Genomic DNA, 23,128 nt, shown 5'->3' with positions numbered 1-23,128 from the left:
TCACCGCCCCGCGCCCGGCGCGCGCATGCGCGGAGCGGCCCCACCCTCCGCCCGCCGCGGCCGTCCTCCGCTGCCCCCCAACTCTCATGGCGGCCGCGATGTTCCGGAGTCTGCTGGTGTCCGCGGCCCAGCAGCGGCCGCAGGCCCCGGGCCCGGGCGGGACCCCCCGCGAGCCGCCGCCCGCCGGCCCCGGCCCCGGCCCCGACGCGCTGGAGGCGCAGTTCAGCTGCCCCATCTGCCTGGAGGTGTATCACCGCGCGGTGTGCGTCGCGGGCTGCGGCCACACGTGAGCGGGGGGCGCCGGGGGCGGGGCGGGGGGTGTCTGGGCCCGGGGGGGGGCGGCCCCTTGGTTGGGGGGGGGCCGTGAGCGGGGGGCGCCGGGGGGCGGCCAGGGGGTGTCTGGGCCCGGGGGGGGCGGCCCTTTGGTTGGGGGGCGGGGGGGGCCCCGTGGGTTGGGGGACAGCCGGGGGGTGGGACTCGCGAGGGCTCGGTGGGGAGGGGACCTGTGGCTGGGCGGCGCTGGGGAGGAGCGGCCCCTGCGGGGCGGCAGGCGGGGCAGGCACTACCCTCTCGCCCGTAAATGTCTCCCCTCCAGATCCGGCTGGCACCTTGCTCAGCGCCCGGACTCCCCCGCACCCCCCCTTCCTCTCTGGGTACCCCGGGGCTGGGGTTGTATCCCCGCACCCCGCCCTCAATTGTGGTCCTAGAGCCTCTCCCGACCACCACCTGCCAGCACCCTGTGGAGCCTGGGGGGGGTTTCAGCCCTGCCTGGGGATCGGGTGGATTCTGGGATTCAATTTGAATGCAACCAGAATCCTCTTTTCAGCCCACCCGTGACTCTGCCATGGATCTGATTCAGCCCAGGGCTCACGAGCTTGTCTGGGGTGGAAGACTGAGTTTCCAGCGTTGTTTGGAGTCTGTATGGGCGTTGCATGATTGGCAGCTTTTAATGTTGTCCTATCACATCATCTCACAGCTGAGTCACCCCAGTCCCTGCCACTACCTTTCTGTTGCCGTATCTTATGGCTGGATTCCCCAGCGCGTGAGGCACTCGCAAATGTCAGAACATGCACGTCTCGTTTTGACTTACTTTCACTCTAGAGCAGCCACTGTTCGTGGTGACAGAGGTGGTTTGCGTGTTTGGTGTCAGCAACAGGAAGAGCGCTGTGCACATCTCTGCCCTGAAGAGCTGACAGTCTGATTGGACAAGAGGGGAAGCGAGAGGCGGCAGCTTGAGCTGCAGTGTTCCTAGCCTCTGTCACAAGCTGGGGGGAGGAGGCAGGGCTGGATCATTTGAGGATTACTGGCTTTTAATCTATTTGCCCCAGATCCCTAAGTGGCCCCCACAAGCATTGAACAAAGTGCTCCACTTAGGAAGGAACCATCAGTTTCACACCCAGAGAATGGAAAGCAATGGTCTAGGAAGGAGTATGGCATAAAGGGATCTAGGGGTTATAGTGGACCACAAGCTTAAATATGAGTCAACAGTGTGATGCTGTTGCAAAAAAAGCAAACATGATTCTGGGATGCATTAACAGGTGTGTTGTGAACAAGACTCAAGAAGTAATTTTTCCGCTCTACTCTGCGCTGCTTAGGCCTCAGTTGGAGTATTGTGTCCAGTTCTGGGCACCGCATTTTAAGAAAGATGTTGAGAAATTGGAGAGGGTCCAGAAAAGAGCGACAATAATGATCAAAGGTCTAGAGAACGTGACCTATGAAGAAAGGCTGAAAGAATTGGGCTTGTTTGGTTTGAGAAAAAAAGAAGATAGAGGGGAGACATGATAGTGGTTTTCAGGTTTCTAAAAGAGTGTAATAAAGAGGAGGGAGAAAACTTGTTCTTGGCCTCTGAGGATAGAACAAGAGGCAACGGGCTTAAACTGCAGCAAGGGAGGTTTAGGTTGGACATTAGGAAAAAGTTCCTAACTGTCAGGGCGGTCAAACAGTGGCATAAATTGCCAAGGGAGGTTGTGGAATCTCCATTGCTGGAGATATTTAAGAACAGGTTAGATAGATGTTTATCAGGGGTGGTGTAGACAGTACTTGGTTCTGCCATTGGGGCAGGGGGCTGGACTCGATGGCCTCTCGAGGTCCCTTCCGGTCCTACTGTTCTATGATTCTATGAACTCACAACCCTGGGTTTAGCAGGCCAAGGCTCAAACCACTGAGCTACCCCTCCCCCTCCCAGAACTTGTTCTGTTCACTCCCTCTGGGGCATCAGGCACAGGACACTGAGCTAGCTGGACCTGTGATCTGACCCAGTGTGGCCGCTCTGACGTTCACCATGTTTAATGGGTTTTGTTTTGAGCAAGGGCATGGGGAGCAGCAGGGTTTCTGGGGCCCGTGGGAGAGAGCATTTCACACGCTGCCCCTGGACGGTTCCGTCTCATTCCAACCAGAAGTGGTCTTCAGGATGGGGTGGAGATCTCCAGCTTAAATATTGCCAGCACTGAATGAAACAGCCAAGCTTGCTGCCGCCTTTGCCATCTTGGGCTTTACTTCGCTGCCTTGATATCAAGAGCTACGCTAAGGAGTGAGATCAGCGCTGATGGTATAGGTGTTCCATAACCTGCCACCCCTCTGTGCCAGCGAAGGGCTCTTCAGGAGTGGTGAGGTGGGGGCAGGGACAGATTAGAACATTGCATAGTACAATGGGAGCTGGAATGAAAGGGACGTGCTAATTACGGCGCCAGCAGAAACGAGGGCGTCTTGTGTGTATTGTTATCTGTGAATCTAGTAAGGCGCTCATGGGAAAACCCCACAAAGGATATGGCTGCGTCGCTCCCAGGCAAAGCAAGTTAAGGGGGAGCCTCTGTGTTGATCAAGAATGTTACGTTCATTGGGATAGGGAGGGCGGCAGGAGCAGAAGGGGTACAACCACCTGGTTACAGGGTCGGTCACTCAGTGCAGCAGACAGGCCTCGAGGCCTCCTGGGTGTGCTGTAGCAGTGTCTTCCTTTGGGGTGTCTTGGAGGGGACGAGGGCAGTGGCTGGGAGAAGAGATTTCTGAAAGGGTGTTCCCAGTCTAATGGCCACAATGAAGAGACTCGTGTTAGTGCTGTGCTTCGAATCTGTGACTCCACGGGCCTCAGTGGCCGTTCCTGAAGGGCTGCATCTGATTTTTCAAGAGAGTTAAGCAGCTGCCCACAAACCCAGTATTTGCTGGTACTTGTATTGGCCTGGCCTCGAAGAGGTTAGACTGGTGGTTTGATTCCGTCGGCAGTGGAAAGTCTTGCAGCTGATAAGCTGTGCCCTGCAGTTCCAGGGCATGCGCTTCTGCCTGTCACGCCGAGCATCCCGTGAGGACAGATGGGAGACTGCCTATTTGGGGACTACAAAGGAGAGGCCTGGGCTGCTGAATTCTCTCCCCTGTGGTGTGAGAAACAGGGTTAAGTCAAATGGGAAAAAGACTCGGTCGTTTCCACGTGCTTAATTCTCAGCCCACTCCCCTGGGGAGGTAACTGTAATGTCACCTCAGCAAGCCAAGGGGTCCTCAAGCTGCTCTCCAACATCCTCCAGAACCTGTCCAGCTTCTCCAAATCACAGCCTGCCGTTTAACAGCGCCCCTCCTCTGAGGGACCAGTGACAAACCAGCCATGCTCAGGTTTGGTTTGCAGGCCTCAGTCTCTGGGCTTTACTGCCGGAGAGCCAGACAGGATCACCCATACCAGGACTCCGTTCAGAATGGAGCTTTTCAGGAGAGCGGAGGACAGGTGCTGATGCTCATACATCTATACTGGGCTGGCCAGCTTGTTTGAACCCCATCTCGCAGGGCCATGCCTTTTGTTGCTTGAGCTTCAGTAGACAGTGCTGTGCCAGCAGATTGAGGGGCAGTGCCCGTCCCAAGAAGCTTGCAGTCTGGTGCATAGCAATGGTACCTAGTTGTGCAGCAGTGACTCCCACCGGAGTGCTGCTCCGTTTGTTCTGGTCCCTGGGGCAGGCCTGGCCTGCAGTGTATTCTTGGTGCTGATAGAGCATGAAGTGGAGAGCAACCATTGCTGTCGAGGGCCGAGCCCTTCACAGAGGCAGCCGCATGGTGCGCCAGCCGCAGGCCGGAATCTTGCAGGGGACGGCGGTGGAAAGGTTAGATGTGAAGAGGACCAGGCTGTCGTCCCAGCTAGGGATCGGGGGGAACGGGGCTTTTGCTTCCGCTTGATGGGAGTGGGAGTCGGAAGGCGGCAGTGTGTGCGTGGTGGCTGGCAACGCGAGGAGGATTGCTAGCGGCAGCGGCGAGAGACGCAGGGGGAGAGAGCTGCAGTAGTTCATGAGAGGTAACCGACGTGCGCGCAAGGGCTTTAGGAAGAAATTGTGGGAGCTAAACCGCGTGCCTGAACCAGAGCCCACAAGGGCGGCAGCCCGGACGTGGCGCAGAAGCTGTGGACTTATTTGGCAAAAGTGCCTGTGGGTCAGTGGTCACCCTGTTTAACCCCTGACGTGACACCCTGCCTGCCCCGTGGGCTGGACTCCTGGAGAGCTGCCTGCGCCCTGGGACCCAGGGAGGAGCCTGCGGCCTTCCCTCTGTGCTTATTGCAGCTCTGAAGACTGCCAAGCAGAAGAGCCTTGGTGGAAGGGAGGTTGCCTGCGGGCTCCCTGCTTTTGTTCAGGAGCAGGATAATGGCAGTGTGAGCGCTGCCTCCCAGCAGGAACGGCTGTACGTGCCCTTCGCCCTCTCCTGCCATCCACCCAGAGAGACTCCCCAGCATGTAGCACGTGCGAGAGTCTGTCTTTGCGACAAGTGTCGTGGGGATTGAAGACTGTCACGCAGGAAACTGAGCAGTTGGCATGAGGCGGGGCAGGAGCTAACACACACACCAGTGCTCTGCATTATCCTTTGCCGGTGTTACCATCAGGCTTGCGGGCAGGCCAGGCCTGAGAGCACTGAGTCAATGGGTAGTGAGGCTGGAACCTTGCAGGGGGCAGTTGGGTTTGTTTTGATGAGACGATGAACAGCCTCACACCCACCCCGAGCTCAGTCCCTGCCCTGACACACTCAGTGAAGTAAACAAGGTGGACAAGGGTGGAGGATGCAAAGTGAGGCCTGTGGCATTTCCTGACCCGGAGCTTCGAGAACAACAAGAAGTCCTGTGGCACCTTATAGACGAACAGATATTCTGGAGCATGAGCTTTCATGGGCAAAGACCTGCTGCGTCAGATGCGTGAGTGATGCAGCAGGTCTCTGCCCACAAAAGCTTCTGCTCCAAAATATCTGTTAGTCTATAAGGTGCCACAGGACGACTTGTTGTTCTCGAAGCTACAGACTAACACGGCCACCTCTCTGATACTAACCCACCGCTGCGACTCACGGAGAAGGCGTCACGTGTCTGGAGCTGTGTTCAGAGCCACGGTTTGTTGTGATGTTTTAAAAATGGAAAATTCTGGCTGTCTGGGTCAAAGTGACCATCCTTGTGACATTTCCACTAATTAGAGCAGCACCGGTTAGAGGAGAAAGGGGAAATCGAAACAGGACCGTGACTGACACAAAGCAGGAGAAAATCCAGTTTTAGTTGAGAAGTTTGAGGTTTTGTTACTTCTCTTCCCAATTCTAAGGGTGGGCAGGTGATTTCTCAAATGGTCATGGGGCCCAAAATATTTCCCAGCTAGCTCTGTGATTGAAACATCCAACCCCCCTCCAGGAGAGAGTCACAGGTGACAAGAAGAGATGGGTAAATACCACTCTGTGTTATTGGGAGCAGAGGACGAACCCATTAACCGTAAGGACAGGTTGAACCTCTCTAATCCAGAACTCTCTCGTCCGGCAACATCTGTAATCTGGCGTGATTTTAGTTAGCTGGATAGCCGCTTATCATGGGAACAACAAGAAGTCCTGTGGCACCTTATGGACTAACAGATATTTTGGAGCATAAGCTTGCATGGGCAAAGACCTGCTTCACGACCACCCCCCACTCATGCATCTGATGAAGAAGGTCTTTGCTCACACAAGCTTATGCTCCATAATATTTGTTAGTCTATAAGGTGCCACAAGACTTTTTGTTGTTCTCAAAGCTACAGACTAACACGGCCACCTCTGTGATACTCGTCCCTTATCATGGCTGTGGCCAAGTTTCCCACAGTCCCATAAAGTTTGTTTCTGGCCACCAGTCCTGGCTCTCAGTGGTCTGTGCTGTTATTTGGCTGGAATTTACTCCTCAATGTCGTCTTCTAATTGGGCTCTTGCAAGTGTTAGTAAAGTACTAGAAAATATTGACCTCCTGTGGCCCGGCACATTCTCTCATCCGGCATTGGTCAGACCCTGAGGGTGCCGGACTAGAGAGGTTCGACCTGTAGTTATGCATTAATCGAAGGTTCTGCTTGTCTATTTCAGAGTTGTTGAGCATGTCTCGGATGAGACAAGGGGCGGGTGGGGAGGCTCTCAATCTCGCTGTCTGGAGAGTTTCCATGCGAGCTATAGCTTCCAGTTTATTTTGCAGGGATAAGGACTTTGAGAGGGGGTGATTCCCCAGCCTGATCTCACTGTATCCTGGCCTGTTACTTCCCTCCCTCAAAGCCCTAAGTGGCTGGTTTCTGCAAATGATTGCGTGACCTTCTGCATATTGCAGCCAGTGCTTCGTCTGCGGCTCATAGCAGAGCACTCTTTCCCAGCTCAGATTTTGTGCATGGATACACATGGTGATCAGTTAGATCTTACTCACGTGATGCTGCATCGGACAGCCCAAAACTCTGAACAGGGCAGCAGGCTCCTGTCCGCATCCTGCCACGTCCCCCTGAATGCTCCATACCATGGCATGTCTACGGACGCCTAATGTTCGAGATGGGGCAGCTGTCTGGAGAAATGTTGGGGGGGAAATCTTTCCAGTGCCCCTTTGTCCTGTCCCAGGCTGGCTGCTCTCTAGCGCGCTGCGACTTGCGGTAGGTCCTAATAATGCTGCTCAGACGCACAGAGGTGTCCCCCCTTTCCAGCATTGTGTCTGCACTTTTCTAAATTGATTAGTAGAGATGTAATCCCACAGCTGCCTGGAAAGCCAGTCCTGTTTGCAGCGTCTCCCGCGGAAATGAGGTGTGACCCTGGGGCACAAGTGAATTCCCAGATGGACGGTATTGTGAGTGGAAGCATGACTTTCCGGCCTCTGCTTGCATTACCTGATCAATGCCAGGTGAGAGCGTGTGCCGGGCCACATGAGGTCAATATTTTCTAGCACGTTACCAATACTTCAAATAGCCCGGTAAGCAGTGGAACACATTTCAGGGTAAATTACAGCTAAATAAGAGCCCAGAACACTGAGAGCCAGGGCTGGTAGCTGGAAACAAACAGCTGCTTTAAACCACTGCTCAGAATGAACACCTCTCTGGCCCCGCCCTCTACCACCGAATGTCAGCTGGCAGCTCAGCCGAATGGAAACAGCCTGGAGCAAACCAGCCTCCCTTGCTGCTGATGCAGGAGAAGGACCACACGGTAGAAGGGTGTCCCTTCCCCAAGAGCCAAGCCCATTGCCTGTTGCATGCCTAATTCCTGCAGGCTTGGGAACCAAGGGTCAAGATCTGGCTTTTTCCCGAAGACAGCATTGCTAGCTCTCTGCACCAGCCTGTGCATGTGTGATGGAGTGGAGTGGGGGGGTGTAAGAGTCAGGCTGGATGTGTGTGTCATAGGCAGAGCAGCTCCCAGCGGCTAAGGATGACCCCCTGGGGCTGTAACCGAAGCTGGCAGGTAACACCTCTGACCTGAACAAACAGCAGGGGGGAGCTGAGCTGGGTTCGAATCAGAGGGGGCAGTTAGAAGCTGGGTGAGAGGGAGAGAAGGCAGCCAGCCTGGCTGAGGGGAACCTATGCCCCAGAGGGGCACCCCTCGGGCTCCTCTCCCCAGGACGGGTTGGAATGACTGTTTCTGCCAGTTGTACCGACACCTCTGTGCTGAGCTGCGCCTCTGTCGCCTAATAAACTTCCCATTCTACCTGCTGAGTGAGAGTCCCTCCTGCCTGCAGATGGGGGGCAGTGCTTGGAGACCCCTGAACCCCGTCACAGCCTGTGATCTGGAACCTCATTGGGCGGTGCCTCCCAGTGAGGCTGTAGCAGAAAAGGCAGCGTAAGTCTTCCTCCTGTGAGAGGCCCTGCTGTCGCGGAGGAGGGAGTTAATGCAAAGCCAGACCTTGTTATACAGACTGAACGACTTCACCACCTCAGGTCAGCCCCTGCAGCCTGACAGGCTCTCACTGGGGAGGAAACCTGGTTTCCTGGGCGGGGAAGTGGCCGCTGCATATTTGGTCTGTTGTGGTCATGGTTGCAATAGGCATGTTCAGCTCTGTGACTCTCTCTCAGAAACCCAGCCTACCAGCTATCTGTTCTGGGAACAGCTAGAGCCTTTTCTGACCCTGGGCCGTTGCAGCCTGGAGCTACTTCTAGAAATAGCTGCATTTATTGGGCACCAGTTTTCAGGTGGTAGGGGGAAGCTGCTGGAAAAGGCAAGCTGGCCAGTGGGTGTAGTAGCCCTGTGACGGGGGAATTCAGTAAAGCATCAGGCAGGAGCGAGGTGCCTGAAGGAGCACGTAGGCGAATGCCTCAAGTCTGCTCCAGCTGAAGCAGGGTGGGGTGCCTCTCTGAGGCTGACAACTCAGCTGCATGGTGCGTCACTTTGGAACCAGGACTTGGGAGTTGCTGGTGTAGAGCAAAAAACGACAAAAAGGCCTGTGGCATCTTATAGACAAACAGATATTTTGGAGCACAAGCTTTCGTGGGCAAAGACCTGCTTGGTCAGGTGCAAAGCTTATGCTCCAAAATCTGTTGGTCTGTAAGGTGCCGTGGGACTTCTCGCTGCCTTTGGGGGGGACAGACGAACGCGGCCGCCCCTCCGATACTTCTCACCAGGCCAGGCGCTGATACAGAGCATTGATCCGCCCTAGCGATCAGTCTGTTAGACCTGTGTGCTAGATCTTTGCGGAAGAACCATTTCCCTGCTCCTGGGTCTCCTAGAGGTTACTGCAGTTTCAGCAGCTGCCAAAGGACTCCTACGGCTTCTGAAGTCTTAGGAGAAACGAGCTCCGTGGGTCCCTGTTGGATCAGTTCTTGTGTTACGACAGCGAGGGGTCCCCACGGAGGCAGTCACCAGGGCTTTGTATGAATAGCTGTGTCAGAGGGCGTGCGAGGGGCAGGGAGCCCTGTCTTCTCTACCCAGGTGCCATTAAATAACTTCTCTGCTGAGCAACTTGATGGTCCTGTTTCTCCTCCAGATTTTGCGGGGAATGTTTGCAACCGTGTCTCCAAGTGCCGTCTCCCCTGTGTCCGCTCTGCCGCATGCCCTTTGACCCCAAAAAGGTGGAGAAGGCCTCCAACGTGGAAAAGCAGTTGTCCTCCTACAAGGCTCCCTGCCGAGGGTGCAGTAAGAAGGTAACCTGACTGAGCGGGTGCCGTTGTCCTAGACTAGCGCCGTTATTACAACAGCTGAGCCTCCCCGACTGGCGTGGGGCAGCATAAGAACGGCGTGAGGGAAACCCCGCCCGGGGCAGCTGGGGTTTCATCTCTTGTTGGTCAGCAGCCTTCCGGAGTGGGATTCCCTCCCCTTTAGAGCTAGTGAAAGAAGCTCAGTTGGCAGCCCCAGAAAGCACGGCAGGGAACAGGTCCAACTAGGGCATTGTCCTGCCATCGTGCTTCAACCCTGCCGTAAAGGGACCGCCTGTGGGTAGGCCGCACCCGGGTGCCTCCGAGACTGGCAGTAAAGCTGTTTGTTTGGGGTGGTGGCTGGGTGGTGTGGGCACTTGTCACCGACGGGCCTGCGACTTCTCCCTCGGCTGGGCCAGCACGCCCCTTGCTGTCAGGTTTCCCATAACTCCCTGCGCATTGTTGAGCCTGGCTCCTCTGTTCCGTACTGAGAACTTGACTGTAAGGTCCGGGTCGCCTGAAAGGGCGAGAGCTCTACCTTTGACATGCTTTGGTCTTGTGAAAAGAAAATGGGTTTTCTTAGCATCCTTGTGCTGAGCTGGACTAACCTCCCACTTCCCCGTTCCCATCCTGTATCTCCTCACTGGTCGGCCAATTGGTTTAGCTGGCTGTAACTCTTTGGACCACTAATTCCACACTGGTGCAGATTGGTGCTGGCTCCTATATTCTGACCAGGAAAGTGGTCGGGGAGTTGGATTTTTCAGCTACCATAGCATCTGCCTGGGTTTCCTTTCTGTACAGAACTGCATTCCTTGCAGCTCTCAAAGACTGGCCTGGCTTTCCAGGAATCCAGTTTTTCTTTCTCTGTTTCCCTTTCAAGGTGACCCTGGCGAAGATGAGGTCCCACGTTTCATCCTGTGCTAAGGTGCAGGAGCAGATGGCCAACTGCCCAAAGTTTGTTCCAGTGGTCCCAACTTCGCAGCCGATCCCCAGGTATTAAGCTACCCACTCAGGCTATTTCACAGGGGAGCGCTCTCATTTTTTGCCCTGTAGCAGATGCTATTTAAATGGTGCCACAGTAGTAGCCACAAACTCGCAGGTCAAATCTGGCTTTGGATTTTAGAGGGATTTTTAAATAGGTTTTTCCAAAGCTTGACCCCAACAGAAATTTAAAAAAAAAAAAAAAATCTGGTGGAAAAGCTCTTTTTTGAACAAGATTCCCCTGCACTAGGCATGTAAAATCCAGCTTAGTTTACCAGTTAATCGATTAAATGGAGGGCAGGGGTGATAGCACCCCAGCCGAAGCACACCCAGGACCGCCACAGACCAGAGCTGCTCCAGCCCCCGCTGGCTAACCATAGCCATTAAGCCTCATCCAATTAAAATGAGGCTTATGGGTTAACTGTTAACATCCTTCCCCTGCACTCTTTGCAGCTCTGACGTGGCTCAGCGTTGTTCTAGTGCATGAGAACCTGGGGAATGAGAATAAAAATTGCCTGAAAACAAAAGTAAAACTGACTAATCTGTTTTGCCCGTGATGGGAGATGTGGTGAGCAAACCACGGGGCTGGTAAAACTGGTGAGCTAAACTTTAAAACCTCTTTGGACTTGACTCTGTTCTCACCGATAGTGCTACAAATATTCATTCATTCGTGCCATGCTGATTAGCGTAGGCGATCACGGCCCTCCATCCCTGTCTATTACGAGTATTCTGGGGCATCTCCACAGTCCTGCGGCAATGCACCCATGAAGTGGTACTCGCCAACATTGTCTCACGTTGTCTACAAATATAGAGTTCAGTAATCCCCTGATTTACGCAGAGGTTGCGTCCCAGGTGCCGTTTGCATAAACTGGTGGGCTTGGGGGAGTGGGCAGCTGGGGGAAAGGGAGGGCAGCCCCTGGCTTCTCCCAGCTGGGGGGCACACAGCTGTTTGCGGGGAACGGGGGTGGTTTCAATTTGCTCTTAACTCATGTTAACGTGAGTTAAGCGCAAACTAAAATCGTGCTTCTCAGGAGTTTACTGTAATTTTTCTGAAGCCGCTTGAAGTGCATCAGCATGTGATCAAAATCTGCCCCTTTGCCTTCAGCCTAAGGTGGCGTTCAGCACCCACGGGGAGAAACTTAGAATGTGTGGCGCCTGCTGGGTTTGGCTTGTCTCCGTGCGGCCCGCTCAGGTTTCACCTGTCCTCTTTCCTGCCGGCCTGCGTGTCCAATTCTTGTCTGCTGTTTCTTTTTCAGCAATATTCCAAACCGTTCCACTTTTGTCTGCCCTTATTGTGGGGCCCGGAACCTGGACCAGCAGGAGCTAGTCAAGCACTGCATGGAGAACCACCGCCACGACCCCAACAAAGTGGTGAGCTTTCCTCTGGCAGACTAGCGAGAATTGGGCACTGCGGCCAGTGTCTGGCTCTTGGCTCGGGAACTGCTTTGCGGGCGGAGAACGGGAGTGGGGCAGCCTCCTGGGAACTGGAAGTCATCGCGTTTTTGTTGGTTCCCTGTTCAGAGTCAACGGGTTACCTGCTGCTGGGCATAAAGTAGTAGCCACGTTTCCAGCTTATTTAAATCTCTTTGACAGGCAACGCCTGAGCTGTGCTTGACATTCGCTGCACAGCAAGGACTGGGCTAAGCCTAGAGCTCCGTACTGCCTCCCTAACTCGAATGGTTTTCCTTGGCCATTCGCTTTCTGCTGCAATAGAAGGTGACCTTCAAGAGTCTCCTGAGCTTGAGACAGGAGCTTCCTGTGTTTCCCTCAAGGCAGCTTGCCTTTAAACTCACCGACTGCTCACTGCTTTTTGTCAGGAAACCCTCTGCATTTGATTGATCATCTTTCGTGTCCCATTGCGCTCAGCACTCATCGGTGCGAAAACAAAGGGGAAAATTTACAGGGACTCATCTCCAGCTTGCCAGACTCCCCTTTAACCCTCTAAAGCTGGGTGGGGAACCTTTTTTGGGTCCGGGGCCACATGCAAGTGAGAAGCAAAAACAACCAACAACAAAAATTCCCCCTCATGGATGTGGCCCACAAGTGTAAGCAGGAAGGAAAAAAAAAAAGACACTCCCCTCACTCATACAGCTTGGGGAGCCAGGGTTCCCCTTGCACTTCAGCCTCATGGGGGTTGGCGGAGCAAGGCTCAGGGCTTCCCTATCCTCACAGGGCCTGCTTAACTCTTCTGGGGATCCTAGGCCAGTAGATTTTATGGGGTCCCATCCAGCCTCTGGGCTGGGGCCAAAACTGAGGGGTTCAGTGTGTGGAAGGGTGCAGCTTCTGAGCTGGAGGAGTGGAGTCTGTTCGGGGGAGGGTGCAGGGGCAGCCTGGGATTGTGTGCTGGAGGTAGGAGGGAGCTGCAGGAAAGAGGCCTGGCAGGGCAGGGGGAAGGGGAGAGCGCAGAGGAATGGGGCACCTACCTGGGGCGGGGAGGGCCGCTGATGGCTCCGCGCTGTCCCACGCTGGTGGGGACTGCCCCCACTGCTCCCATTGGCCAGGAATCCTGGACAGTGAGAGCTGTGGGGAAGGAGCCTTCAAGCCAGCACAGAGACGCTTCCCTCTGCCGCCAGGTAGAGCCTGTGGCCCAGATGCCAGCAGCGGCTTGCCGTGGGGGTAGGGGGAGGCATCCCCAAGCCTTGCAGGCCTGGGGCTGTAGGTTCCCCACCCCTGTACTGTAGCATCCCCCCGGTTTCCCAGTGCTCCATCAGTTGCTTTCGTGCCATTCCCACAGTTGCACGTGTCCTTCTGGGAAATGCCTGTGCACGTATCGTGTATGAGCAGTCTCTGGGCTCAGCCGCCAGATTTCAGAGGTTTCCACTGGCCCAAGCTCTCCAGCGTGGGTAGAGACATGGCTACTCACAAAGGGGTATTTGCAGAAGTTGCTTCTGCCTGATAGAAACTGAAGGGGAATCTCGGGCTGTGGGTGGCAGGCAGCCTTCCGAGAGCTGCACCACCTTGCTGGTTTCATGACTTCCCTTCCCTCCCCTATATGCTCTAGGTGTGCCCAGTCTGTTCAGCGATGCCATGGGGAGACCCCAGCTACAAGAGTGCCAACTTCCTGCAGCATCTGCTACACAGGCACAAGTTCTCCTACGACACCTTTGTGGTGGGTACTGCTGCAAATCCAAGGTCAATTCCCAAAGGGCCTGGCCGCCGTGCCCTGTAAGCTGAGGCAGCCCCAGGAGAGTTTCAGGTGCCACCCAGCTGGTTAGCAGAGCACCCACAGCATGCAGAGAGGACTGCATGTTTTTTATTGGTGGTGCACATCCATCCATGTCTTGGTGCACATAACAAAATTATTCTTTACAGTGATGGGAAAAAAATTAGAGGGAACTTTGGCCTTGGCCTGTTCCCACTGTCCACATTCCAGCCCTTAATCAGCTGGTGATGGCGTCACATGTGGCTGGTCCATATGCGAAGTAAGAGTGCCATGCTTGTATGCAATTCCTGCAGTTTTCGTGCAGGGCTATCGGTCACTGGTGTCTTTGCGTGGTGGAACGGAAGAGGAAGGGTTCCCTTCTGTATCATGGGTACCTGTGTCATCCTGTTGTGTGAGCATGAAACGGAGAACTGACCTGGGAGTCTTTGCTGTCGTTTTCAAATGCGCAAAATAAGCCTAGCAAAGCAAATTACTTTCCTGTCCTTCTCCCCTGGCCTGGCCGAGGTGGTGGTAATTGCACAGGGGAGTTTTCTTGTGCTCCTGGGGCTGTTCTGACGGCGTCCGTGACCCAAAAGGAAGGTCACGAGCCGATTCCTTCCGCTTGGTATTCTGACCTTTTCTTGGGAACGCCACCAGAGGGACAGGCCCCCCGGGCCAATGCAGCTTATTGATTCAGGGAGATGCGCAGGGGCTCCTCTCGAGTCCCTCTGATCCCTCCTCTCCTCTTGTTTCCAGGACTATAACATTGATGAGGAAGCAGCGTTGCAAGCCGCCTTGGCGATCTCCCTCTCCGAGAACTGAAGGCCGCGGCGGTGCAGAGCCTTTGCACAGGCCGCCTTTCCGCCAGGAGAGGTGCTGCGCTCGTTAGCCCCTCTGCGTTCCCTAGAGATTAGGCAGCCCGTCTCTCTTCCAGGCGTGCCTGGGTCGGGGAGGTGCACACGCTTGTTGCTCCCCGGAATGGTGAGCGAGAAGGACCTGGTGAGGGTCACACCTACTGGACGGGAAGAGCAAAGGCGACCTTTCCAAACGTTGGGGGTTTTCCCTTTGGGCATTTCACATCCATATACGGAGTATATACCTGTTTATTCCTAGATGCTTTTTGGCACTGTAGATCCTCATGTTGTTGCAGTTAATGGGTACGTAAACCAGTGTAAACTACTTGAGTTCCCCATTCTTATCATCCACGGGTTGGTTTGTTTTTTTTAAAGCATTGAGCGTTTTTTAACCTTGTCAGAGTATTTATTGAGATGACGGCCCTCCACCCTCCCACGGACGCGAGCAGTCTTTTGCTCAGCTCCATTGCCGCTGCTCAGGGAAGGCCAGAGGCGGCAAAGCGCCTTGGGCTCCATCTGGGAGCGAAGCTGCTGCCCTCGGATACCGTGATGACAGGCCTGTTCAAAAGAGCAAAGTAGAACCAGGAAGGAATCCCGAACTGTCTGGCCGCTGGCATTCTTTCACCTGGCTCATTTTGTACTGGCTTTTGTGATACTAGAGTTCTTGCATTTTTTCTACATTAATCGGTGTGAGACCTTTTCACGTTTTATAGAGCAAAAACCAAGCAGTTACTCTTCATATTGCAATATCTGTGTTTGACTAGGAACAACAGTATTTTTATGGAACCTTATTAAGAAAAAATATATTTTTTAAACACACGCCATGGATTCAAGAACTGCGGGGCTGGGCGGGGAACAGCTTAAATCTGGAATTGAGGGGGAATTGTTCCCTAGTACCTGAGCAGCAGAGAGGTTGCATTGTTTCATATTTATTTTTTGTGTTTAATGTCCTCGTGGGTCAGTTCCTTGCGGGTTTTTTGCCGATACAGATGACACTGATGTGTAGCCATGCTGGCTCAGATGGGTGACCCAAGCATGGGCGTGCAGTACTTCATTACTCACCAAGCATTAACGGGAGTATTGGGTTGATGGGTCAGGTCCGCATCAGCGAAGAAAAGACTGTGCAGAAGCTGGATGCGTCTCCAAGATGCAAGCCCCCATGGGTTGTGCAGCCGGGGGAGGAGGTGTTTTGTTGGCGCAACAGCCTATTAACGTTATCGGGGTGGGCCAGTTAGTGTCGGCTGCGGGCTGTTTGGTGAGGATTGAGAGGGCCTGGCTTGGCAGAGCTCGGTCTGGCGGTGGTGCTGGGTGTGGAAGTGTGTGCAGGAGGTCGCCTTCCGCTCTTCATGTAGGTCTCTCACAGCTTTTGAGGAATCTGTGAGCTCTGGTGCGTGTGAGTATGGGGCCTCCAGGGTGCAAAGAGCCTACAACTGTGGCATGTAAACTGTAGTTAGGGCTCACGTCAGTCCGAGTCCCTTTGGAGGAGAAAACTGCTGCTCCCAAGCAGCCGCCCCCAGATTCATTGGGGCTCCATGATGCTGGGGCGATGATTTAGGAGAGACACCAGGAGAATAATTTATAATAAACATCACAGCCCAGATTTGGGTTTTTTTTCTGCTCCAGCTGCAATTTTACAGCATAAAACCTCCTGGGGCGTGACCACAGCATTCCCCACTGGTGTAGACTTAAGCCCAGCGTCTGGCGCTGGCCCTGTCTGAGCCGGGAGACACAGCTCAGGGTGGCCTGGCAGGTCCTGAAGTCAGAGCGAGAGCGGTGTGTAACTGACCACTGCCGACTCCAGGGTGGCTGCAGCTTTGGCCTAGCTGCATGCATGCTTCTGGGGGCCAGGAGCCTGGCTGGGCCTGCTCAGTTCCACGCCCTTGCAGTAGTGCAGAACCAGAGCCACTTGGTCCTTCTGTGCTCTGATGATCATTTCCTCATTTGTGCCTCGGAAGCCGCAGGATCCTCCCCAGGAATAGGGTTGTCGGCGTCGGCGTTGGTGTGGGATGTTATGGTCGGTGAGGGGTGTTGGGAAATCACACCTGCGGGCAGGGTCCCCTCTCCATGCCAGGGAGACGTGCCCGTTCAGTTCACTTCTCCAGCCAGCGCCGCTAGGCAGGAAGTGCTGGGAATTTGTTTCAGCAGCACATTCCCTGTCTAGTTTCTGCCAGGCCTGGGACCCGCATGGCACTGGTGCTGTTGCGTTGGCCGTCTTTCGGTGGGCCTGCTCACACTGGGTTAAACGCCTCTTTGGACTGACTTGAGCCCACACGTTCCCCACCCGAGATCCCAACCCCCAGGCCGATGCTGCACGCGCCCCCTTTCTTCCCAGCCAAGGAGAAGTGGCCACTTGTCAGGGGGCCAGTTCCCATCCTTAACTGGCCCCCACTGCTGGATCCTCCTTTCTGTGGCGGCTGGACATGCGACTGCACTTCACGCACCCAAGTTCCTGCCTGGGACCCGTGAGCCCCTCTGTTGGGGAGCTCTGGGGAATAGCCCTGTGGGAGGCAGGGCAAAGCGCACCTAGGGCCAGTTCATTTTCCATCTGCTAAGAGACATCGTGTAGTTTCCCTGGCTAGAAACACACAACAGGTAAGTTCTGTACAGTCCCTCTCAGCGAGCTGGAACCCAGCACCTGCCCCTCCCAGCCAGTGGGAGCTTTTTCTCCTCCAGTGCCCTGGGAGGGGCAGGCGCGGTCAGGAGCACAGCCCAGCAATAGATCCCTTATCCGCTCCCAGCCTGTTGGAAAACGCCAAGGGGCAGGTGCTGGGACTTGCTCACCCCCCCTGCAGCCTTGCTCTGGCCCGGGGCTGGTGCTGTGCATTCCCATGCGAGGTGTTTGAAGCCAGAAGCAGCCGTTAGAACCTCTTGTCTGAGCTCTGTGACACACCCCTCGGAGCTGGTCGGAGCAGGAGGTGGTGCACAGCTCGTGGCCGTGTCTTGGAACGGGACCTCCCCTCCGTCCGTGGCTTGTTCTTGCTTTGCCTGTTGACTCTCTGGTTCCCGTCCCTTCCCGTCACAGCTGAAATCGGCCTCCCCCCGTTGTCGTTTGCTCTTTCATCCTGTGACCTTTGCTAGTGACCACCTGACCTGTTGAGTCCTTCCATCTGCAGCTGGCTGGGAAGCTGTCCCCCGCCACGCCCACGGGAAGGAGCCTTGCGGCTTGCTGACCGTCCTGCTCCTGCTCTCTCTATATGGACACATTCTGCTACTAAGGTCCCTGTCTTATGGTGGTCCGATCTCTGGCTGCAGTCACCTTATGCAGAACTCCCCCTTTTCTTGGTCTCCATCACCACACTCTTTGGATGGGACCTTTGCTGTAGCTTGTGGGTTAAACATTCTCCAGCGTATCTGTGGGGCTCTCTTTGCCTCTGGTTTTGCCCACTGACTCCTTTCCCTGTGTTGCAAACAACTGTTGCCTACCAGTATGCTAAACCAGGGCCTGCTTAGCACATCACTTTGATAGTCTGGGGCCGAATGGAAGGCACCCAGCAGTGGTCCGTTCCCTCTTAGGGATGGGTGTCGTGCTGGGTGGCAGCACCCCTTCACGCTGAGGTCCGGGAGCTCTCGGGCAGAGCTGTGCAGAGCAGCGAACGAAGCTTAAGCTTCAGCACTGTCTCGTGCAGATCTGCCTTGCAGCATGGCTCTGGCTGCGTGAAACACACCACCTGGCCTTGTGCCATCACTGTGAGCAGTTCCACAGCCAGGCCAAAGGGGCCTGGGGGTGATATTTTCAACAGCTCAGGAGTTGCTTTGTTCCAAGCATGAAGTTTAGTTCGCAAGTGGGTTCCCATCGACATAGCCGAATGCAGTTGCTGCTGCCAATCCAGGGACTGATGGAAACACCTTTGGATTGGCTTTTGAATGTAAGATGAGGCAGGGCAGGGAAACTCCACAGTGTGGTGCTGTTAACCCTGTTTGCCTTACTCGGCTTAGTTGGATTGGGTCGGGGAAGGAGGTTTTGTCTGTATAGCGTTAAAACCAGCCATCTGCCAGCATGCTGTTTGTCTTGGTCCAGCTGTCCTGCCAGTGGACTGTAAAGAGGGTAATGGAAATCTAATGCCAATGGCTTTCCTTCTCAAATGAGAGCCTTCCACCTTAGCCAGCCATCAGAGCTCGTCTGATCTCATTTCTCTTCTGTCAGCATTAAGCTGCAGAGCTTACGTACCTTGCAAGTACGTAAGCTGTAATAAGCCTACCTAATTTTACTATTTTAATGTGCTACACAGAATGGGGTCCGGTTTTCCACTGGCTTTTGAGGCTTGGCAAGAGGGGGCCTCTGCTTCTTAACATCAGTTGTATTGGACAGAAAACAGGAGGGACACTCAACTCGGGGCTCGCGGGTCGGCTGGGCTCAGTCTCCGTTTGAACTCATAGGGCAGGCGTGGGAAGGGTGTGCAATGCAAACCGCTAGCTGGGGGCTGGCCCCGTGAGGGTGAAGAGTGAGAACCGTGTTACCTTTCACTTTCCTGTGTGACAAATTGCCTTAACTAACTTCTGGTCCTAGCACGGCGGTTTGCTTGCTGTCCTCTTATAACCAGCAGAAACCTGCAGGGGGAGCAACAATTACACGCTTGCTAGACTAGGGGACGCCTGGAGAGTGTAGCGGAGGGGCTGTGTTTTGTGACTACCCTCGAGATACCTTTGGGAGAGGCCTGGGCTTTGCCGAAGCCATACGCCGCTTACACTGAAACATGCCGGTGTCTCTGGAACGCGTGCTGTCATGCAAGAAATACTCACCTGTTGTCGTAGGAGTCTCGTCTTCTTTGCCATGGGCTCAATTGCCCTTGTAAGGGAGCAAGAACTAGAGGTTAGAGCAGGGAACTGAAAGCCAAGACTTCACATCCACCGTTCCACTCACTAGCTGGGTGACCTGAGGCAAGTCGCTTAAGCCTAGTGCCTCAGTTTCCCTATCCAAGCAATATCCACCTTAGGAATCAATCAGGGGAGTGCTTACCTCTGCAGGGTGCTAGGGGACCCTCCCTCCTATAAAAGGTGCTATAGAAATGGGGAGATGTCACCTTTGGAAATCAGCTCAGTGTCCGTGAGCACAGCGCATTTTCCAGCTCTGGAATCCTTCCCCGCGCTTTACCAAAGCAGTTTGGCAGTGTTTGTAAATCAGTCGCTCACTTGCGGCTCGCTTCTGCGTGGCTGACTTGGCCTGGCTGCACGAGGGGTCTCCCCAGGCAGCATCTCCAGGGATGACTCTGGGTTTACGTGGCAGCTTTCACATCACAGCTGGCCGAGAGCTCCTCCCATGCCAGCGAGTGAAACGTTGGCGGGTGCTGCGCCTGTCAGGAGAATGCTGGCCAGGGTTCTGGAGCTGGGAAAAACGCTTTGGAGCAGCCAGGCAGTAGCCGTCGGGTACGGGCAGCCAGGCCCTCGACTGGATGTCTCAGCCAGAGGGTGCTCGCAGGGCACATCAAATCACCGTGGGTCATTCAGCTGCAGTCTCCAGGGTAGGTGACTGGGACTTCCCTGCGCACGCACGGCCTGTCTCGACTAGGACTCAGTGGGTCACCTAGGAGCCAAGGCCTGGGTCTCAGTTTATTCATTCCTGCTCTGGGTCCATCTTAACCTTTCTGTGTGGGTACCTACCTGAGCTGTCTGTTGTGAACGTCTGGGCGGCTCCTGCTCACCCAAACCCAGGCCAGGAAGGGAGCATGGATTGGCAGTTCTCAGCCATGCTGAGACCTGGGGAGTGGCTGGCTTCTGGGCTGTTCCCTGTCTGCCTGGGGCCCGAGAGAACTTTCCTCAGTGCCGTTGATTTCTGAGAGAACTCGGCCTCTCTTGAAAATGTTCCTCTGCGGTCTGGGTTTGAAGAGCGCCATTTCTGGGCTTAGACTCTAGTAATACAGGGTGTTCTCTGCCTCAGTCTAACTGGTAAAAAAAATATGGCAAAGCACGTTTGCGCCCCCGAGCAGCCAGCTGGCATTCCTCAGCCCTGCAACACATGAGCAAAGGGCAAACGCTCAGCAGAGACTGGCTGCTCTGAGGAGTTTCCTGAGGCCTAACGCCGGCGTTGGGAGTTAGACTGGGAGACGTGAACAAAACCCTGTCCACGGTGAGCCGGGGCCTGCCTTCCTAGCTGGTCATTGCTTCTTTCCCTGGGATTTCCTGAGGGCGATGGTACCTCCTTGCAATATGCGCTCCCTTCCGACAGATGGGAGTTTATAGACGCCCTGGGAAGAGGCTGGCTTCCCTCTTTATGCCGGCCCAATATCCGGTTCACTGCCCCAGCTGGTGCTGTCGGGTACTGAGCAAAGAGCTTGTGCCGCTTGGTGGGCGAGTCGGTGTTGCTGCTTAGTTGCTTCTGAAGGGGATTTTGCTGGGGGGCGGGGGCAGCCTCTTGAGCAGGTCATTCCCAAAGGCCCTTTCTGTGGTATGGCTAAGGAGTGGCAGCTTTAGTTAGCCTGAGATTTGCGCTGGAGCTGGGGAAGGGGAGGGTGCGAAAGATGCCATGGGGGAGCGTGGTCCTGTGGATAGAGTTCCATCCCCAGCTATGCCACTGCTCTGTGCCTCAGTTTCCCCCGTGCTGTGGCAGGGGCAAAGGTACCTGCTTTGGTTGGGAAAGCCCCTCTAGGCCTATGGGTGACAAGCCCCAGATGTGTGCTAAGCGGGTATTTACTTTACACCCCACGTGCCAGTTCTGTGTAACTTACACTAGCGGGGTTTACGTTGAGCTCTGTGAGTCGCCCCGAATCACGAGGCTTCCCCCCCCCGGCACGCCTGCTTGTGCTGGAGGTGTGGAGCAGTCGGGCCCCCAGCGTGGGTGGAGGCGGTGGCCGGCGTTCCCCTGTGGCGTGCGCTGTCGGGTTTGACGTTGGTGACGGTCGTGGTGTTCTGTGTGGTGTTGTGCCGATTTTGCCTAGGAGTAGAACTTTTAACGAGATGTAGCTGTTTTCTGGAGAAGAATCAATGATGTGTTTGTAGCAAACCATTTTTTTTTCTCAATAAATGCAGTTGCATCCATTGGTGTTGGGCTGAAATCGCTTGGGGCAAATGGGAGTAACAAGGGAACAGAGCCCCCCCCACACGCCCAATAATCCTCTCGTGGGTCTTTTCCCGGGCCACCTCCCACTTCCCGCCCTGCCTCCATTCGCCCCGTGCTGTGCGTTTCAAAGGGGAAGGAGCTCTCAGCTGTGGTGCCTGGCTGCTAGTTTTACAGCTCCATCCTCCAGGGGACGGCCCTGGCTGCTCCTTCTGGGACTCCAGGTTAGCTGTTAGCAGCTAGAAGGAGGGGAGGCGGCACTTGAAGGAATTGCAGTAGCAGATTAACTTGTCTCTCTTCATGGCCTTACCAGCCACACTAAGCCTGCCCCTTGTTGGCTGAGTTGCTTTTCCCCTCCAGGGTGCACCTCCAGGTGTCTCACCTGTCTGCTCTGAAGCACCAGGAGCCTGGAGCAGAAGCAGGTAGACAGAGGCAAAGCCGCCAAGACAGGACCACGAGAGCTGAATGAAATCAGCATCCCTGTTTGGAAAGGGAGGCGCTGAGCTGATCTTTATGACCTCACTGACTCATTAACTACAGCTGAGCACTGTGGTGCCTGTCATGTGTCCAGCAGATGGGTTTCATCATCCAAATCCCTCCTCGCTGTGCCCTCTGCTAGGTCGGCAGCTGTATCCAGTCCCGGGCAGAGCACTGGCTGCTGCTTATCTGGCTGAGGCCAGGCAGTCACAACCTTATCTCTGTCTCACCTTTGTCAACAGTGGATTCAAGTGTGGATTTAACACAGGCGCCCTAAGCAGGGGGCTTTTAACTACTGTCTTCCCGCAGAGCCTGCTCTGGGCTGCTGACATGGGCTGGTTTGGCTGCCCTGTTCAGAACTGCTTTGCGTCATTCAGCGCGTTCCTCCGGGCCTGGCAAACGGGCTCGCATAAGGGCTGCTGGGGCTATAGGAGAACTGCAGAGGCTGCGAGGTCTGCCCAGGGAATGCCGGGCTGCCCTTAACGTGAGCTGGGGCAGTTGGAGGTCAGGGCAGAAAGTGCAGCCTCCTCCTCACAACCCAGAACTGTGCAGGAAGCTGCACTTGGAGCCGCCTGCTTCGCTCTGGTCTCGGCATGCCGGGGTGCCTTGTGCAGCTCTGGGTGGCACCACATCGCCCTGGGAGCAGGAGCCTGCTGCAAAGCTTGGTTCGTGGAGCTCTGCGTCCCTCTCCAAAGCTCTAGGAGGTGTTCCATCTCCAGGCCGGTGTGAAAGGGCCGCGTCGGCAAAGGCTCAGCCCTGGCTTCTCTCTACAGCCCTACTGGGGAGGGGCAGGGGGGCTTTGTCCTCCCAGCCAGGCCTGGGTTCCAACACCCCATGGGGCATAAGCTGAGTTCTGAATTCCCCCCCAGCCCTGCCTCTGGGCCGCCCAGGTTGGAACCTGGGTTCAGTCCAGCTGCATTAACTGGGGTAACGACCCTGGCCACTGCAGAGCCTTGGGCTGGTGCTTAATGCTCAGACCGAATCGCGCTCCTGGATTGTGTCCGTGGGACCACAGGCAGGCTGCTGCCCTGCAGCTGTGAGCAGACCGTGCCCCCTAGGAAGGGCTGCGTGGCTGTGTTGTCTAACCAGGCAGTCGCTGTGTGGATGCTGCTTTAGTAACAGTGTCTGCCACGGTTCCAGGATCCCGCATCTAGCATTGGTGGGACTTGCCCACCAGGGGCTGTGGAGGGCAGTGTGGTTGTCGGTCCCTGCTAGGGGACACGCTCCATCTACCAGACAATGCCCCTAGATTTCTCTGACTCACTGGCTACAGCCCAATCTCACCTCCCTCCCCCTTGTGCAGGAGCGCATCTGCCTGGGGCTGCAGTGGGTCACGTTATTTCCTGGCTCTTTTAGGAAC

At 55.2% G+C, this 23,128-nt stretch overlaps 1 protein-coding gene across 2 annotated transcripts; it reads left to right on the top strand.

The window, feature by feature from the left end:
• Window positions 1–26: 26 nt before the first annotated feature.
• On the top strand, window positions 27–21,266 carry RNF166 (ring finger protein 166). 2 transcript variants are annotated; one of them, XM_075008339.1, is made up of 6 exons: window positions 27–262; window positions 9,176–9,332; window positions 10,204–10,316; window positions 11,561–11,675; window positions 13,306–13,413; window positions 14,203–21,266. In XM_075008339.1, the coding sequence occupies exons 1-6, from the start codon at window positions 87–89 to the stop codon at window positions 14,266–14,268; spliced, it is 735 nt and encodes a 244-aa protein (XP_074864440.1). In that variant the 5' UTR covers window positions 27–86; the 3' UTR covers window positions 14,269–21,266. The 2 variants fall into 2 exon arrangements, with proteins under 2 accessions (XP_074864440.1, XP_074864439.1); XM_075008338.1 differs by having other exon boundaries at window positions 27–286.
• Window positions 21,267–23,128: the final 1,862 nt, after the last annotated feature.

The sequence above is a fragment of the Carettochelys insculpta genome, chromosome 14 (genome assembly GCF_033958435.1).
Source record: "Carettochelys insculpta isolate YL-2023 chromosome 14, ASM3395843v1, whole genome shotgun sequence".
In the NCBI taxonomy this organism is placed as follows: domain Eukaryota; kingdom Metazoa; phylum Chordata; order Testudines; family Carettochelyidae; genus Carettochelys; species Carettochelys insculpta.
The sequence above is the reverse complement of the archived record's forward strand: the minus strand, read 5'-3'. Positions and strand labels throughout refer to the sequence as shown.

What these genes read in the sequence shown, in the direction of transcription:
- RNF166 (XM_075008338.1), top strand. Translation starts at nt 87, where the DNA reads ATGGCGGCCGCGATGTTCCGGAGTCTGCTGGTGTCCGCGGCCCAGCAG. An exon ending in GTCGCGGGCTGCGGCCACAC is followed by an intron (nt 287 to 9,175) that starts GTGAGCGGGGGG and finishes TTTCTCCTCCAG; the next exon opens with ATTTTGCGGGGAATGTTTGC. An exon ending in GCCGAGGGTGCAGTAAGAAG is followed by an intron (nt 9,333 to 10,203) that starts GTAACCTGACTG and finishes TTCCCTTTCAAG; the next exon opens with GTGACCCTGGCGAAGATGAG.